General features: G+C 51.4%; 2 protein-coding genes across 2 annotated transcripts; both read left to right on the top strand.

Annotated features, from left to right (window-relative positions):
* Positions 1–905: 905 nt before the first annotated feature.
* On the top strand, positions 906–1,895 carry LOC129196843 (olfactory receptor 1013-like). Its single transcript, XM_054804814.1, has one exon. It carries the CDS (start codon positions 906–908, stop codon positions 1,893–1,895), a length of 990 nt encoding a protein of 329 aa, XP_054660789.1.
* A 6,117-nt stretch (positions 1,896–8,012) lies between these two features.
* LOC129196842 (olfactory receptor 14J1-like) lies at positions 8,013–8,978 on the top strand. Its single transcript, XM_054804813.1, has one exon. It carries the CDS (start codon positions 8,013–8,015, stop codon positions 8,976–8,978), a length of 966 nt encoding a protein of 321 aa, XP_054660788.1.
* Positions 8,979–18,013: the final 9,035 nt, after the last annotated feature.

Below are 18,013 nucleotides of genomic sequence, written 5' to 3'. Positions count from 1 at the left end.
TTTTGGGCAACTGTTCCAGTGTTTGACCACCCTATCTTTCAATGGAATTTCCTGTATTTCAGTGTGTCCTTTCTTCAGGGCACCACTGGAAAATGTCTGGATTGGTCTCCTTAAACCTTCCCATTATTCTCCTCTGCACAACCTCTCCCATGTGGCTTGGTTGACTCCCAGTTACCCCTTCCCTATCTTTTTTTTTTTTATTGATCACTTCCTTTTAACTTTTTATGCTGCATTTTGACCTACAATGTGGTTTTTAGCATCTCTCTGGCAGTCCCACAGCACAGTCCATTGGTCATCTGAGCCAGTAACACCTGATGTGCCCTTTCTCAATTGGAAGAAATTGGCCTGTTGGGTGGATGGGAAGGAGTGGGGCGGGAATCCCTTCCTTCTCATGTGAGTGCTTCAGAGAGCTGTGGCCACTCACCCTGCGATGTGCCCATCCCTTGCTTTGGAGGAAGGGTGGTGTCTGGCATGACGTTTCACACAGTGGGCTTTTTTGGAGAGAGGGGTTCCTTTTCTCTGGCACACTTTCTCTTTCCTGAGAGCAGAAGGATGTCGATCCTCAACAACTATAACATGTTTTCCAGGGCATACCCAGCGGCATATGAATGTTGTTTGTTTCTCTGTGAGCAAATGCACTTCATGGATTTATTCTGTAGTGAGAAAGAAGAACTTCCATTGAGCAGCTCACCTCTAGAGTCTGCAGTGGCTCTGTGGGATGAGTGTTCTTTACCCATCAGGAAGAACATTTATTTTATGCTTTCACTAGGCATGAAATACATAAAGCTAGCGTGAACAGAAAAATGTCCTACACAAAAAAATGTGGAAGGTAAATGCTGAAATGTGTTTCTTTCTCGTAGCCTCTCTTTGTGACAACTGAGAAAATAAAAGACAAACAACATTGCATGGCCGAAGGGGAAAGGGACAATGGGACAGTATCCATGGATTTTGTGCTGCTGGGAATACGTGATGTCCCCACGCTCCAGTACCTGCTCTTTCTCCTCTTGCTTATGATCTACTCAGTCACCATGATTGGGAACATCCTCATTGTTGTGCTGGTGGTGGCAGACCGGCATCTGCACACCCCCATGTACTTCTTCCTGGGCAATCTGTCCTCCTTGGAGACCTGCTACAGCTCCACCATCCTGCCACGGTTGCTGGCCAGCTTCTTGTCTGGGGAGAGCAGCATCTCTGCTCACGGCTGCATGGCTCAGTTCTACTTCTTTGCTTCCCTTGCAACTACTGAGTGTTACCTTCTGGCGGCCATGTCCTACGATCGGTACTTGGCCATATGCCAGCCTCTGCTCTATGCCAGCCTCATGACCTGGAAGGTCTCTTTACACCTGGCAGCTGCATCTTGGCTAGGGGGTTCACTGCTGCTGGTGGTAGTCACAGTGTTCTTATCCCAGTTGCAGTTCTGTGGCCCCAAGGCAATTGACCACTTCTTCTGTGAGTTTACTCCATTGCTGGAGCTTGCCTGCAGTAACACCAAGGTGTTCACGCTCATTGGGTTTGTCTTTGCCTTTCTGGACCTGGTATTTCCTTTCCTGTTCACGCTGGCCTCCTACATGTGCATCATAGCTGCCATCCTGAGGATCCCGTCCAGCACGGGCAGACAGAAGGCCTTCTCTACCTGCTCCTCTCACCTCTCCGTTGTCACTGTTTACTATGGCACCCTCTTTGTTGTCTACATGCTACCTAGAACAGGCCCGCTGAGGCAGCTCAACAAAGTGTTCTCCTTTTTCTACACCATCCTGACGCCCCTGGTCAATCCCCTCATCTACAGCCTGCGGAACAGCGAGGTCAAGGAGGCCATCAGGAAAGTGCTCAGGAAAGCCCTGGCCTGCACCCAGAGCTCATGCTCCCTTGGTGACGCAGGCAAAAGATGCTTCTAGCTCCTTTGGAAGCTCTGGATACCAGCTGGCTCTTCCAAAGCACATGCCACTGAGTCCTCTTGTGAAGTGGCAAAGGGAAGAAAGCAAAAGGTCCTTGGAGAGAAATATCATTGTTTAAAAAAAATGTTGAAAATGTCATGGGTTTGCTTTTTCCTTGAAAATAAACACCTTGGTGATCTTATGTGGGGAACTATTGAAGTATCAGGATTGAATAAGGAGCCTTTGCTGCAAGGGGAGGTGGAGAGGCTGGAGTGAGGGGAGCAGTTCCTCTGTCTGAGGGCTGAAACAAGGTCATCGCCTGGATCTCCCCCCACACACACACCTTTCCCTCCCCTGTTCCTGGCAGAAGTGAGCAAGTCCCTGCTCCAGCTTTTCCCTTCTGGCTCCAGCTCAAGCTTCTCTTCTGTCTTCACCCTACATCTTGGACAGAGACCGTGACAGCCGTTCCCTTGCCCCAGTCTCTTCATCCTTGGAGGATCAGGCTTCCCACCTCAGCCCTCCTTCCCCACTAGAAAGCTGTGACCCATTGTACTGGAGCTCATTCTCTTCATGGCAGCCTGTAAGGTGCTGTGCTTTGGACTGGGGACCAAAACCGTGTTGATATCACACCAGATGTGTAGCTATTGCTGAGCAGTGTCTGCACAGCATCGAGACCGTCTCTGTTTCTCACATTGCCCTTAGAGTGAGCAGGTTGAGAGTGCACAAGAAATTGGGAGGGGACACAGCAAGGACAGCTGATCCAAACTTACCAGATCTTCCATGTCATATAGCATCATGCTCAGCAACAAAAATGGAGGGGAGGGCTTTTTTCAGTGGATAGCCATTGCTTGGGGACTGGCTGGGCACCAGTGTACTTGTGGAAGCTGGGGAGTGATTGCTTTGGCATCACTTATTACTTTGGGGTTGGTTTTTTTGGTGTTTTTTTTTTTTTCTTCTTTTTTTTTTCTTCTTCCTTCTTCTTTCCTATGTGAAATTCTGGGTGCTATAATTTAAGAAGGATGTGAAGGTCCTTGGATGTGTCCCGAGGAGGGCAATGCAGCTGGTGAAAGGGCTGGACACCATGTCCTCTGAGGAGCAGCTAAGGTCTCTGGGATTGTCTAGTTTGGAGAAAAGAAGGCTGAGGGGTGACCTGATTGCTCTCTACAGCTTCCTGAGGAGGGGACATGGAGAGGGAGGTGCCGATCCCTGTGATCCGGTGCCAGGATGCCTGGAATGGTTCGAAGCTGCATCAGAGGAGGTTTAGACTAGACATGAGGAAGCATTTCTTTAGAGAGGGTGGTCAAACACTGGAACAGGCTTCCTAGAAAGGTGGTTAATGCCCCAAGCCTGTCGGTGTTGAAGAGGCATTTGGACAATACCCTTCCTAATAGGCTTTCATTTTTGGTCAGCCCTGAAGTGGTCAGGCAATTGGACTAGATGATGATTGTAGGTGCTTCCAAACTGAAGTATCCTGTCCTGTCCTATCCCATCCTATCCTATCCTATCCTATCCTATCCTATCCTATCCTATCCTATCCTATCCCATCCTATCCTATCCTATCCTATCCTATCCTATCCTATCCCATCCTATCCTATCCTATCCCATCCTATCCATTTATGATGCCACCCTTACTGGCCTCTCCTTCAACCCTCATGCACAAGGGCTGACCCAGCTTGTCCCCTTCCCCATTGAGGAGCTCCATACGTCCAAGTAGCCTCTTTACTTTGAGGAAACTTCACTCTGGATCCTCCCAGCCCGTGTCTCCTGAAAGCTCTATCCATCTGTGGTGGTTGGACCGTGGCTAGCCACCAGGTGCCCACCAAGCTGCTCTACTACTCCCCCTCCTCAACAGGGCAGAGGGAGAAAACACACCAAAAAGCTTGTGGGTCAGGATGAGGACAGGAGATCACTCACCAATTACCATCATGGGCAAAACAGACTTAACTCAGGGAGATTAATTTAACTTATTGCCAGTCAAATCAGAATGGGGTAATGAGAAATAAAATCAAATCTTTAAACACCTTCTCTGGAAACCTCCCTTATTCCTGGGCTCAAATTCACTCCCAATTTTCTCTGCCTTTTCCTCCGCAGCAGCACAGGGGTTAGGGAAATGGAGGTCACGGTCAGTTCATCACATGTTGCCTCTGTCACTCCTTCCTCCTCACACTCCTCTTCCCACAGGAGATAGTCCTTCATGAACTTCTCCAACATGGGTCCTTCCCACGGTGCGGGGTGCTCCAGGGGCTGCAGGGCAGATATCTGCTCCACTGTGGTCCTCCATGGGTGGCAGTGGGACAACCTGCATCATTGTGGTCTTCACCATGGGCTGCAAGGGAATCACTGCTGCGGCACTTCGAGCACCTCCTCCCCCTCCTTCTTCACTGACCTTGGTGTCTGCAGAAGTTTTTCTCTCATATAGTCTCACCCCTCTCTTCCAGCTGCTGTTGTGCAGCAGTTGTTTCCCCTTCTTAACTATGTTACTGCAGAGGTGCTATCACCATCACTGTGGTGGGTCCATCTTAGAGCCGGCTGGAACTGGCTCTGTCTCACATGATGGGGCAGCTTCTGGCATCTTCTCACAGAAGCCACCCCTGCACACCACCCTCCCCACTACCCATCCCTTGCCATGTAAACCCAATACAAATTCCTAAACATCCTTTATATGATGTACCCTCGACCAATCTAGGATGTCTTAGATCTCAGTGTATGACTGCTGCTTGACGTGTTCAGTGTGGTTTGAACGTTGGAAAATAGATATTGTTGGCCTGGCTTGCACTTCTGACCCTTTAATTTCTTTTTAAATCCTGGAGCTTCTATGTGTGATCTCGCCTTTGAGGGAGGAAACACAGAAACATAGGCGGGCAGGACTGAAGTGGAGGATTCTGAGAGGAGACCAAAAAGCAAGGAGCAGGACATCAGGACAGCGGGAGAGCAGGCTTTGACCTGCTGGGTGCCCCGCTTGGAAGAATCCCCTGGGATATGGCCCTGAAGAGAAAAAGGGTGCAGAGAGCTGTCTGATGGTTAACGAACTCCTCTTCAAGCTCCAGAATGGTCCACCTGGACATTCAGGAATTCAAGAAAAGGTGGCAGGAGGCTGGCACGGATTAGAACAGAGCTCCTGCCAGAAACCAAGCATGAAGAGGAAGCAGAGAGAAGGTGGAAGGTGGCTGCCTTCCAGCCTCAATGGTTCTGTGGTTCTGTGCTGGAGGGAGCCATTTGCACATGTGTCTGTCTGTACGTGGGGGAGCTGGGGGGGGACAAGGAGATCCTGGAGCCAACGCCCAGACAGCTGGAGGACCTAAGACTAGCTTCTGGAGACATCCTAACTGTTTGAGTGTCTATATACGTATGTATTTTCCCGCAACATAGCCTACCATACAAACACCCAACCCTCATTTACCCTTTCTCCACTGTGGAGGGTTGACCCTGGCTGGACGCCAGGTGCCCACCAAAGCCACTCTGTCACTCCCCCTCCTCACCTGGACAGGGGAGAGAAAATATAACAAAAGGCTCATGGGTTGAGATACGAACAGGGAGAGATCATTAAACAATTATCTTCACAGTCAAAGCAGGCTCAACTTGGGAAAATTAATTGGATTTATGACCAATAAAAACAGAGACGAGTAAATGCTGGGTTTGTAATCTTGTGTGCTGTTTTGGAGATTGTGTTCATGATAATTCCTTCCTGGGTCTATAGAGCCCTGAAACTCCTCATGCTCTTATCTTGGGAAAGATTTGGCCATCATGGTCAGCTATCTGCAATAGGCATTAATTAGCAGATGACCAAATGGAGATTCAGTCAAGGGAACCCTGAGAAACACACCCAGGATTACTCAGCATCAGAGCCACCTTGCCATTGCCTTTGCCTACCTGTCATCCCTGCCTCCACTTGCCTGCTCTAACCAGCCCCAGAGTTGCTTTGTCAGGGATGGCCCTCAGGGGGACCCATTAATGCTCCAAGAAACTGTGGAGTTTGCATCGGACTGTGACTTCTGGAGAGGTTTCATCAGCTTCCTCTCAGGGTCTGAGCTTCATGGACTCATCCCCAAACCCACCAGAGGGGTCATTAACATGCCGCCTTGGGCTGGGCCTCTGCTGCTGAGCTGCTCCAGGCTCCTGGGATGGAGGGAGCTCGTGGCAAGTGGGCTGTGCTGCAGAGAGACATCTCTGGCCAGGAGCAGCTTCTCTGCAGAGCCCAGCAGGGCTGAGGGCTCTGCCTGCAGGCACCGAGGGGAGAACAGCGAGGCAGAGAGAGCTTAAAGGCATTTGGAAATGGGAGGCTTGCTGAGAGCTCAGGGAAGGAGAAATCTTCAGAGCCCTTGACACAGTAAGTCTCTGGGTGCAGGGCAATGCCAATGCGGTTCCTGGAGGCATCTCCTCAAGCTGGCAGAGCCCACAGCTCCTGGGATGTGCCAGGTGGACTCCCTGTGCAGAGGCAAGTTTGAGTGGCTGGGAATGCAGGTGTGCAGGCAGGGGTGCCCAGTTGTGTCCTTCAGAGCAGGGTCCCTGCAGCCCAGGGGCTGTGTGCCGGGGCAGGGACTCTGCCGCCTGCCAGGGTCACGTTTTTCAGGGCACCTGATAAAGTCACTTCACCCTTTCCTCTGCCTACACAAAGCATTCACATCACCTTTGTGGTGTCTTCAGGGTTGATCTGCTCTTCCCCTTAAGACCTGCCAACACAGAGGTGCCCCTGGGCAGGGCCCTGCTGCCAGGAGGGGTCTGCAGGGCAGAGCTGAGCACACAGAGGGTGGGATGGGCTCTGTGAGCAGGGACGGGGAGGAGAGGTGTGGGCAGAGCACCAGCTCCTGGCAGGGACAGCTCCAGGCAGCAGAGACATGGGCAGGGAGTGGGAGGAAACTGCAGCCAAGCCCTGGGCTAGGCTGCCTTCAGGCTGCTCTCTTGTGGTCCCTCACTCCAGATGTCTGCTGGGCGTTGTCTGCTGAGCCATGAGCTGACTCTGCCTTTAGGACATCCCATCTTCAGGACATCGGACTGTCTGCTTTACCTGTGCTGCTGGGCTTGGGAGCTGCCCCAGAAGGGCATGGCTGTGCTGTAGGATCCCAGGGAGTGCTGAGCTTTCCCTTGGAGGTCAGTTCTCTCCTCAGAGGCCTTTGCTTCTCTCTGAGAGGGGCTGTATCCTTCTCTCTCAATCACAACTCCACCTCTGGGCTAGGAAAAAGAACAGTTTGCAGATTTACCCTTTGAAACAGGACTCCTCTGCTCTTTTCAGAGTCTTGTTTTCTTCTATTTTTTAGAGAGTAATTTATGTTTGTTATCTTCTGCAAGGCAAAGGAATCAAAACCATGGGGTATTTCATTAGCAGTCTAATGGACACTGCAGCTCTTGTGACTCTGCACTAAGCTACACAGACCTGAGCCTTTTTGCCTGAACTGTCTCAAGACTCTTCCTATTTTCCATGATAAAATGTGTATTTCTGCCCCTCAGAGGAAAAATCCCCAGATGTGATGGTCGAAAATAAAAAACACAGACAACATTCCTATGAGGACATGCTAAGCTTCTCTTGTGTATCCTGCACTTTTCCAAATCATGAGTACAGAGATTTAATTTTTCCATTGAAGGTGGACTAAATCTGACATCAGTGGTGAACACTGTAGCTGTCACAAACCAGCTCCATGTCCCCACTGCAGCTGAGCACAGCTGACTCCTCAGCTCCTCACAACACACTCAGCCAGCACAAACCAGAGAAGGGAAAGGCATTTCAGTGGTGGGTGTTTCTGTCAAAAATGGAATGGATTTGCTCAGAGGAAGATGTCCTAACTTTTCCCTGTCCTTTGCTTTTTTCAACCAGCCCAAGCTGCTGGGCTTGGGAGCTGCCCCAGAAGGGCACGGCACGGTAGAGTGCAGAGATTAACTTTTCCATTAGATGTGGATTACATCTGACATCAGTTGTCAACATTGGAGGTGTCACAAACCAGCTCCATGTACCCACTGCAGCTGAGCACAGCTGACTCCTCAGCTCCTCACAACACACTCAGCCAGCACAAACCAGAGAAGGGAAATGCATTTCAATTGGGGGGTGTTTATATGAGAAATGGAGTGGCTTTGCTCAGAGGAAGATGTCCTAATTTTCCCGGTCCTTTCTTTTTTCAACCAGCCCCCTTTGCCAAGGAACCACAAATGTCCAACAGCAGTTCCATCACCCAGTTCCTCCTCCTGGCATTCACAGACACACGGGAGCTGCAGCTCTTGCACTTCTGGCTCTTCCTGGGCATCTACCTGGCTGCTCTCCTGGCCAATGGCCTCATCATCACTGCCATAGCCTGCGACCACCACCTCCACACCCCCATGTACTTCTTCCTCCTCAACCTCTCCCTCCTCGACCTGGGCTCCATCTCCACCACTGTCCCTAAAGCTATGGACAACTCACTCTGGGACACCAGGGCCATCTCCTACACAGGATGTGCTGCACAGGTCTTTCTCTTTTACTTTCTGATGTCAGCAGAATATTCCCTCCTCACCGTCATGGCCTATGACCGCTACGTTGCCATCTGCCAACCCCTGCACTACAGGACCCTCCTGGGCAGCAGAGCTTGTGTCCACATGGCACCAGCTGCCTGGGGCAGTGGGTTTCTCGATGCTGTGCTGCACACGGCCAATACATTTTCTATACCACTCTGCCAGGGCAATGCCCTGGACCAGTTCTTCTGTGAAGTTCCCCAGATCCTCAAGCTCTCCTGCTCAGATGCCTACCTCAGGGAGGTTTGGCTTCTTATGTTAAGTTCTTTTTTAGGTTTTGGGTGTTTTGTTTTCATTGTGGTGTCCTATGTGCAGATCTTCAGAGCCGTGCTGAGGATCCCCTCTGAGCAGGGAAGGCACAAAGCCTTTTCCATGTGCCTCCCTCACCTGGCTGTGGTCTCCCTGTTTATCAGCACTGGTATGTTTGCCTACCTGAAGTTCCCCTCCATCTCCTCCCCATCCCTGGACCTGGTGGTGGCAGTTCTGTACTCGGTGGTGCCTCCTGCAGTGAACCCCCTCATCTACAGCATGAGGAACCAGGAGCTCAAGGGTGCAGTTCGGAAACTGATGACTAGAGGTTTTTCAGAAGCAATATACTGCCCATGTCCTTCTACATGTCACTTGTAACAGAATTCATGGCAGGCCCAGTCTCCTTTTATGTGTTTTGTCACTGTTAATGTCATTGTTGATTTATTTTATTTTTCTTTTTTTCACTTGTAATAATGTTGTCCACAAAGAATTTTCATTATTCATACCATTGCTAATTCATTATCTACCTGTCTGGTTTTTACCTGGAGGCAGGGTAAATTAATTTCCATACCCTCTGTGCATTGCAACATCAAAAAGGACCCTGCAGTGACATTTCTGACTGAGATTTTCCTCCGAGACCTTCTCTGGAGCTGCAGAGGCACAGCAGATCTCTGACACAGCTGGCCTCTGTAACAGCATTTCCACCAGGAAAGGCAATCTCCTCAGGGCACTGCCCAAAGGCTTACGTCTTTTTCCAGTCTTGCTCTCAAGAACATGCCCAAGGAAGAGACTCTGGAGAAAACTGTTGCTTTGCTTGTTTCTCCATGGGCGCAGAGGGATGAGATGAGGGTCCCAGTGTGCTCTTCCAGGGACTGAGGAATGGCTCAGGTGTTCCTTGTGGGTGGACAGCACCCACACAGATGCTGAATGGACTCCAACTAAGCTGCCTGGGGCTCGACAGCCTGTGGTAGGGCTGATGGCAGAGGAGTGTTTCTCTGGAAGGAATGAGGAGCTGCCAGGAGAGCCCAGGGGATCTGCAGGGACAGCATGTGCCAGGAGGTCAGCAGGGAATGGAGCCCACTGAGCACGAGCCCGTGCAAGGTGAAGTGACCCAGAGATCGAGTGCTAAATGTGGGTGTGAACCACCAAGTGAGGGTTCTGCAAGCCCAGGGGACACAGCAGGCACAGGGAAAGGAGCCTGGAGAGTGGTTCGTTTTCCCATCAGTGGACTGCCATAGACTGGATGCGGTGCAGCACCCAAACACATCTCATGGCTTTGGCAATAAGGCAGGTCACCTCTGAGCAGCCTCCATGGCCACATAAGAGCCTCTGTGGGAGGCAGTCAGTGGCAGTGATGTCCCTGAGCTGGGTCTGCCTCCCAGCCTGACCAGCACGTCCCTTGCAGAGTCCCCCTGTGACCCCAGGCCCCACAGCCCACTTGCTCTGCAGTGCAGCTCCACCAGCTCAAGGGCTGTGGAGAGCATGGGCAGGGGGTGTAGGAATGGCTGGCCAGGCCAGCACAGATGTGCCCACCTTGTCGAAAGGCTCTGTGGGGAGATGGGACGTCCTGGGAGAAGAGCAGGGCACCATGTGTGTGCAGGGCAGACATGGAAAGAGAAAGCCTTGGCTGCGGGTGCCAGCTTGGGGCAGGCTGCCCTGCCACTGGGGCAGCGGGAGCTGCCAGAGGAGCCCCAGGGCCAGGACTCTGTGCTGTCCTGGGGAGCGGGACTGGCAGGGGGGCTGCAGGCTGCCTGGCGTGGAGATCTCCTCAGCATGCCAGCCAGAGAGACACTGTCACTCACCTCCATCTTCTCCATTTCCTGCTGAGGGACCAGCACAGACTGGGATGCTCTGCTCACCTGGGGAGAGGGCAGGGGAGTGGTGAGAGCTGGGAAGGGGCTGGGATGTCTGGGCTGGGAAGTGCCAGCGAGAGGGAAACACCGGTGTCCACCTCAGCTGCGTGAGTGTGCAGGGTGGGGGCACACAGCAGTGTCCTCGCACAGCCAGGCCTCCTGGCAGAGCCATGAAGCACCAGCAGAGCAGGACCTGCTCTGTGCCCATGTGTGCTGGGCACCCCGGGAAAGCTGCCCCGGGGTCATTGTCACACAGCAGCCAAGAACAACCACCATTGCCAGCACTGGCCTCCCACCCCAGCTCAGAGGGGTTGTTTGTGCCTCCACGGAGGGACACCGAGTGACCAGGTCACAAGTCCATCTTGGCATCGTACAGACGAGTCGTAAGCATGCACATGGTGTGCGTGTGGTGGGAGGAACCTGAGTGAGCACAAATGCCCACAGCTGTTCCTGGGGACACCATGAAGGTGCGTGGGACACACAGTGTCCCCAGGTCACTTGACTTAGAGAGTAACGTCCCCTGGGAAACCACCTGCATGCAGCACTGGGGTGGGCTTCCTTGAACCCAGGCCCCCGTGTCCATTCCTCCTGCCTTGGGGCACCTCAGGCGAGTGCAGAGCAGGGCGATACAGCGCAGGGCTGAGGTGCCTCCCAGCCTCCTGACATGGCAACAGGAGCCCAGCGAGACACTGTGACTGCTGCCATGCACTGCCTCTGCGTCTGCAAGGGAAGGACTCGTGTCTCTGAACACCCCGTGTGCATGAGGAGCGCATGAGGACAGACAGCTCAGGTGTGGGCACCTCACAGGGCCAAACCTGCTGAACCTTGTCAAACCACTGTTGAATCCACTTTGTTAAATTCCAGCCAACTTATGGAACTCTGTCAAATTATTATTTTATCTCAAGACAGCTTATTGCTGCTTCTGTCTTTTGAGTAAGGTGCATACATACGCTTTCCTGGGCAGGGGAGTTTTTGGGGGTAGGCATGGGGTTTTTGTACAACACACTATTTTTTTTTTTTAATGCTATAGCTTCACACATGCTAATTAATATATTCCCTGCCATTGAAATAAAAAAAAAAGAAATGAAGAAGATAAGAAAAACATCTAAAGAAAAGAAAATGTGTCAACACACTTCTCATTTTTTACAATTCCTCCTAGTTTTCTTTTCTTCTAATATTCTGATCTTCTATGGGATGTGCTGTTTTTTTTTCCTTTTTTGAAAAGGAACTTGTTTTCCAGAACTGGGGTTACTTGTAGGACACAAATGCCTTCAGTCTCAGGGACACAGAAGCTCGGTGCCAGTGTCGATGCCCTGGGACCCCTTGCCCAGCCTCCACCTGCAGCTCCCCAGGGGCTCTGCTCTCCCACAGCTCCTCTCTGACAGCTGCCAGTCCCAGGCAAGCCCCTCAGCTACACTGGGGCCCCTACAAGTGGCCGTGGGTGGTTTTGGTCAGACAGCTGAGATCTGCCTGGAAAGGTGAACAACGGGTTTAGACATTCAAAGAGATGTCAGCACATTTTTAGCAGCTGAAACATTTGAGTACTTTTCATGAAATGACAATGTTTCCCCACCGTGCCCGCAATGGGGATTTCCAAGAATTGCATTAATCATGGGAGAAGAAATACTGATCTTTGCTCATTCTTGCCTTACCACTACTCTATTTCACTGTGTGTTTAACCTCCCTCCCCTTCCAGGTGTTGCAGCTCTCCTGGTTAAAGGACTGTGTCTAAGGGCATCTTTTCCTCAAAGTAAGTGGACATAGGCCCTTCCCATGGCTCTCCAGGCTTCCCCCTCCCCTTGCTTTTTGGTCATTCAGATTTCTCCCAACCATCCGGTGGCTGCTTTGAGCTTCAGGCAGTTAGAAACTTGCCCTTTCTTTCAGAGGTCTTATTATCTCTTTAATCAACTCCTGAATTGTAATTCATCTCTCCTTTCCTATCTGTCGAAATCATTTCTTGTATGACTATGCCTTGTGGAAGGTGGACATCACTAGGTGCAGCTTGGCCGTGGCATACAGTGCAGGAGAGTGTTTTCATAGAATCATAGAATCATAGAATGATTTGAGTTGGAAGGGACCTCAAAGATCAGACGCCCTTCACTAGGCCTCGTTTCCCGAAGCCCCATCCAACCTGGCCTTGAAGACTTCCAGGGATGGGGCATCCACAGCTTCTCTGGGCAACCTGTGCCAGTGCCTCACCACCCTCACAGGGAAGAATTTCTTCCTCATATCTACCCTCTTTTAGTTTAAACACATTACCCCTTGTCCTACCACTACACTCCCTGGGAAACAGTCCCTCCCAAGCCTTCCTTTAGGCCACCTTTAGGTACTGGAAGGCTGCAATAAGGTCTCCTCAGAGCCTTCTCTTCTCCAGGCCAAACAACCCCAACTCTCTCAGCCTGTCTTCACAGGAGAGGTGTTCCAGCCCTCTGATTATCTTTATGATGTCGTCTGGACTCACTCCAACAGCTCCATGTCTTTCTTGTACTGAGGACGGCAGAGCTGAACACAGTACTCTACGTGGGCTCTCACCAGAGCAGAGGGGCAGAATCATCTCCCTTGACCTGCTGGCCATGGTTCTTTTGATGCAGCCCAGGATACAGTTGGATTGCTGGGCTGCAAGTGCACACTGACAGCTCATGTCATTTTTCATCAACCAGTACCCTCACGTCCTGCTGCACAGGGCTGCTCTCAATCCCTTCATCGCCCAGAAGGTATTGATACCAGGGGCTGCCTGACCCAGGTGTCGGACCTTGTACTTGGCCTTGCTGAATTTCATGAGGATCGCATGGGCCCACTTCTCGAGCTTGTTCAGGTCCCTCTGAATGGCATCCCATCCCTCAGGCATGTCAAATGCACCACACAGCTTGGTGTCACCTGCACATTTGCTAAGAGTGCACTCATGTTGGACCTGAAACCTTCAAAAGACAGAGATAGCACCAACTCCCTGGGAAACCTTCTCATCGCTCATTGGCCCCCATGCTCCCATCATGCATTCACAACAGTGAAGCACCTGTCTCTGCCTGATTCCCTCCTGGTGGGTGTCTGAAGGATCTCTATGGTCTCCCCAAAGCCACCTTTTCTCCTGACCGAACAAACCCAGCTGCCTCACCCTCCCAGAGTAAGAAAATTGACCTTAGACATGCATGCTGGAGATGTGTCAGTCCCTGCAGTCCTGCTGGATTCTCTTGCATCTGCAAAGGACTTCAGGGTTGTGAGAATATCATCACCTACCTGCCTTCCTACATCGGTCACTCTCACTTGTGCATGTCATCATGATGTTATGCACAGACGTTGCAGGCTCTGAGGAGAGCCCAACCTGAACAAGCCGTCATTCACAATTGAACTTTGAAGTTAAAATGTTTCAGGCTCACAAGACAACATTACATCACTAGGAGAGGCTGGCTCTGGGGATGCCATGCTTGGTGCTCACCCCCCCCCCACAGGAGCAATTTAAGAATCACAAGAAGGAAATCAAGATTCACAGAAGCTACAACCAGAAGCAACAGAAACACCAAGGCATTCAGGCCAGAAGGGACCTTGCGGGTACTCCAGACCAACCTCCCACCCACTTCAGGATGAACAGTAAATTCCCACCATGTTCCTCAGGGCTTTCTTCAAGAGTGTCCTGAAAACGTTTCCTGGAGATTTTGTCTGAGATCATTGGGGGCCTCCTGGAACTCTCTGAGGAAGCTGCGGGTGCCTTTTGCTGCCAGGTCAGGAGAGTCACAGGATTCCTTCACTCCCAGCAATCTGCTTGTAACATCCAGAAGCTTCTAACAAACTCTGTCCATCGACCTTGATCAACAGGTGCATTGCTGAGAGGCTGATGAAGCTTTTCTGGCCTTTGGACTATTACCCCCTGCTGCTCTTCCATGTAGGAACCAATGATGCATCCAAACTGGGAAAGTATTGAGCATGACTACATGGCTCTGGGGGTGATGGTCAAGGGCTTGGTGGTCCAGGTGGTGTTCTCCTTGATCCTGCCAGTCAGGATGAGGAACCTGAGGCCTGGACGTATCCTGTTGGTCAACGGTTGGTTGCAGAGCTGGTATCAACAACAGGGGTTTAGTTTCCATGACCACAAGACCCTCACTGAGGATCAGCACCTGCTTGGACTAGATGGGGAGATTTATCCCCTGATGAAGTGGGGTAAAATTATCTTTGCTAACAGACTGGTGTATTGGGTCTGGCTGAGATGGAGTTAATTCTCCCCACAGCAGCCCTCATGGTGCTGTGCTGTTGTCCTGGTTTTAGCTGAGAGGGTTGATTTTCTTCAAGGTAGCTAGTGTGGGGATATGTTTTGGATTTGTGCTGGAGACAGTGTTGATAATACAGAGATGTTTTTGTTCTATGGACTTATTGTGCGTTTACACGGGGCCAAGGCCTTTTCTGCTTCTTGCACTGCCCTGCCAGCGGGATGGCTGGGGGTGCACAAGAAGTTGGGAGGAGACACAGACAGGACAGGTGACCCAAACTGACCAAAGGGATATTCCATACCATATGACGTCATGCTCAGTTTATAAGGAGCTTGGGGGAAGAGGGCAGGGGGGCGGCAGCGTTCGGAGCAATGGCGTTTGTCTTCCCAAGTAACCGTTACGCGTGACAGAGCCCTGCTTTCCTGGAGATGGCTGAACACCTGCCTGCCCATGGGAAGTGGGGAATGAATTCCTTGCTTTGCTTTGCTTGTGCACGCGGCTTTTGCTTTACCTATTAAAAGGTCTTTATTTCAACCCACGAGTTTTCTCACTTTAACTTTTCCAATTCTCTCCCCCATCCAGATGGGGGGGAGCGAGTAAGCGGCTGCGTGGTGCTTAGCTGCCGGCTGGGGTAAAACCACGACAGCTGTGTATTGGTAGCTAGCAAACTGTTGATAACACACCAGTGTTTTGGCTACTACTGAGCAGTGCCAGCACACATCAAGGCTGTCTTTCCAACATTTCTTTTTCCCCAGCAGCAGGCTGGGGGTAGGCAAGATCTTGGGAGGGGACACAGCCAGGGCAGCTGACCCAAACTGACCAAAGGGATATTCCATACCATGTGACATCTGCTCAGCAATTAGAAACTGAGAATAGGGGGAAGAACAGAGCAGGGGCATTCGCTGTTTGGGTTTTTTTTAACAATGTTTGTCTTCCGGAGTAAGGGGTACGCATACTGAAGCCCTACTTCCCAGGAAGTGGCCGGACATCGCCTGCTGATGGGAAGTAGAGAATAATCTTTTGCTTTTTGCTTTGCTTCCGCGCGCGGCTTTTTGCTTTAGCTACATTAAACTACCTTTATCTCGACCCACGAGTTTGGGGTTGTTTTTTCCATCTTCCTTTCTCCCCTCCCTGCCTTACTGAAGAGGGGAGTGATCGAGCAGCTCTGGTGGGCACCTGGCCCCCAGCCAGGGTCAACCCACCACAACTGGCAAACCTGGTAAGAAGACCTTTAAACTGGGAACGTTGGAGCAGTGAGAATAGCCAACAGTCATGTGAGGCAGTGATGGATGGAATAGGCCAGCAAAGTGTTTGTTATGTGAACAAAAGGAAGATAACCATCAGGAAATCAGGGCTGGAGTGGAATCACCTCAAGCGAATGCACCCAAGTCAGACAGTGGCATTGGGACAGCCTTGTGGTGAACGATCTCATTCCCTTTCTGGACAATCAGCATGGCTGGGCACCTCTCTGAAGTGCCTGTGCACTAATGAGCACAGCATGGGGAACCAAGAAGAGGAATTAGAAGTTTGTGGGCAGTTATGGAGCTGTGATCCCATTGGGAAAAGAGACATTCTGGGATACCTCACACAGCTGGAGTGCTAGGAGGGAGGGAGGGTGAATGACACCTCTTCAGAATGACCAGGACAGCTTTTTGCAGAGAAGAAGTTCCCCTTTAAGTGAGAGAACAGTGGGAAGGCATGGACCTCTGCCTTGGGATAAATGATGAGCCAGTCGAGAGCTTATGGGTCAGGATTAGCAGGCAGACCAACATGAGTGACCTTTTAGTGGGTGGCTGCTATTGAGTGCTTGAACAGGAAGAAGTGGACAAGGCCTTCCTCAGACCACTGGAAGAAGCCTCATGTTCTCACACGCTGGTCCTCATGGGGGAATGGAACCACCTTGGTAGTTGCCTGAGGGGCAACATAGCAGGGCACAAGCCATCCAGAAGGCTTCTGGAGGACATGAGTGACAACTTCCTAAGCATGCAGAGATGCATTTGGAGTGATGGCGTTTGTCTTCCCAAGTCACCGTTACGCATGATGGAGTCCTGCTTTCCTGGAGATGGCTGAACACCTGCCTGCTGATGGGAAGTGGGGAATGAATTCCTTGTCTTGCTTTGCTTGCACGTGTGGCTTTTGCTTTACCTATTAAAATGTCTTTATCTCAACCCATGAGTTTTTACGTTGACACTTCCAATTCTTTCCCACATCCTGCTGTGGGGGAGCGAGCGAGCTGCTGTGAGGTGCTCAGCTGCCGGCTGGGTTAAAGCAATGACATCTGGTCAGGGACCTGAAGAAAAACAAGAAAAGGCTTCTACAGGTACAGAGAGAACAGACGCAAGACTAGGGAAAATGTGGGCCCACTGATACATGGGCCACAGGCCCTGATGACAAAGGATATGGAAAAGCCCGAGACACTCAGTGCTTTCCTCATCTTAGTCTTCACTGCAAAAAGTAGCCATCAGGCATCCCAGGGCCCTGAGACCAGAGGGGAATCTGGAGCAAGGAAGACTTAACGCTTGGTGCAGGAGTCTCAGGGTAGGGACCAGTTAAACAAACCAGACACACATAAGTCCATGGGTCCTGGCTGTGTTGGGGGCTTTCAGCCTTGCCACTGCCCCCAGATGTCTCCACCACAGCATGTCCTACGGTGTCCCACACCTGCACCTCTTTCCCTGCAGGCTCTTGACACCCAGCCTGCTTTTCCAGGAGCGTCTTCCCACCCTTACTGATATCTCTCCATCCTCACAGACTCTTCATTGAAAGGCAAAGCTCTGGCTAATCCAGACTCTTGCTGGGTGGCCTCTTGTACCACAGAACTGCACTTGCAGGGACATTTCTTTCTCCTTGTGTCCCATCTCAACCTCCCAAGATGCACTTGGTGGCATCTTGTCTTTCTCATGATATTACCACTTTTCAGAAAAGCTCCACCATCTCTGAAACCACCTTTCAAGCAGTCTCAGGCTACTCCTAGACTGCCCTGAGCCTCTCCACCACTGGGCAAAGGGGCCAAAGAAGCCCAGGTCTCTCAGCCCCTCCACACAGCCCATCTGCTTAAGGCCCCAAACTCCACCTGGCCACATCTCCTCTGGCCACTCTCCAGCTCCTCCCAGCTCCAGCAAAAGAGGGAGCCGAGAACTGGGACAAAGCCATGTGTGGGGGTCCCTACCAGTGCGGTGTCAAGGGCCAGAAGAACTGCCCTGCTCTGGGTGACCATGCTCATCCTAACGCAGCCCCGTATGCAACTGGCCTTCCTCACAGTGAGCAGAAACCCCTGGCTCGGATGGTGTCCCTTGCAGTTGCCAGGCCCTTCTCCTCAGAGTCCCTCCTCAGCACAGCAGGTCCCAGCTGGCCCTGATGT

The sequence above is a fragment of the Grus americana genome, chromosome 27 (genome assembly GCF_028858705.1).
Source record: "Grus americana isolate bGruAme1 chromosome 27, bGruAme1.mat, whole genome shotgun sequence".
NCBI lineage: Eukaryota > Metazoa > Chordata > Aves > Gruiformes > Gruidae > Grus > Grus americana.
The sequence above is the reverse complement of the archived record's forward strand: the minus strand, read 5'-3'. Positions and strand labels throughout refer to the sequence as shown.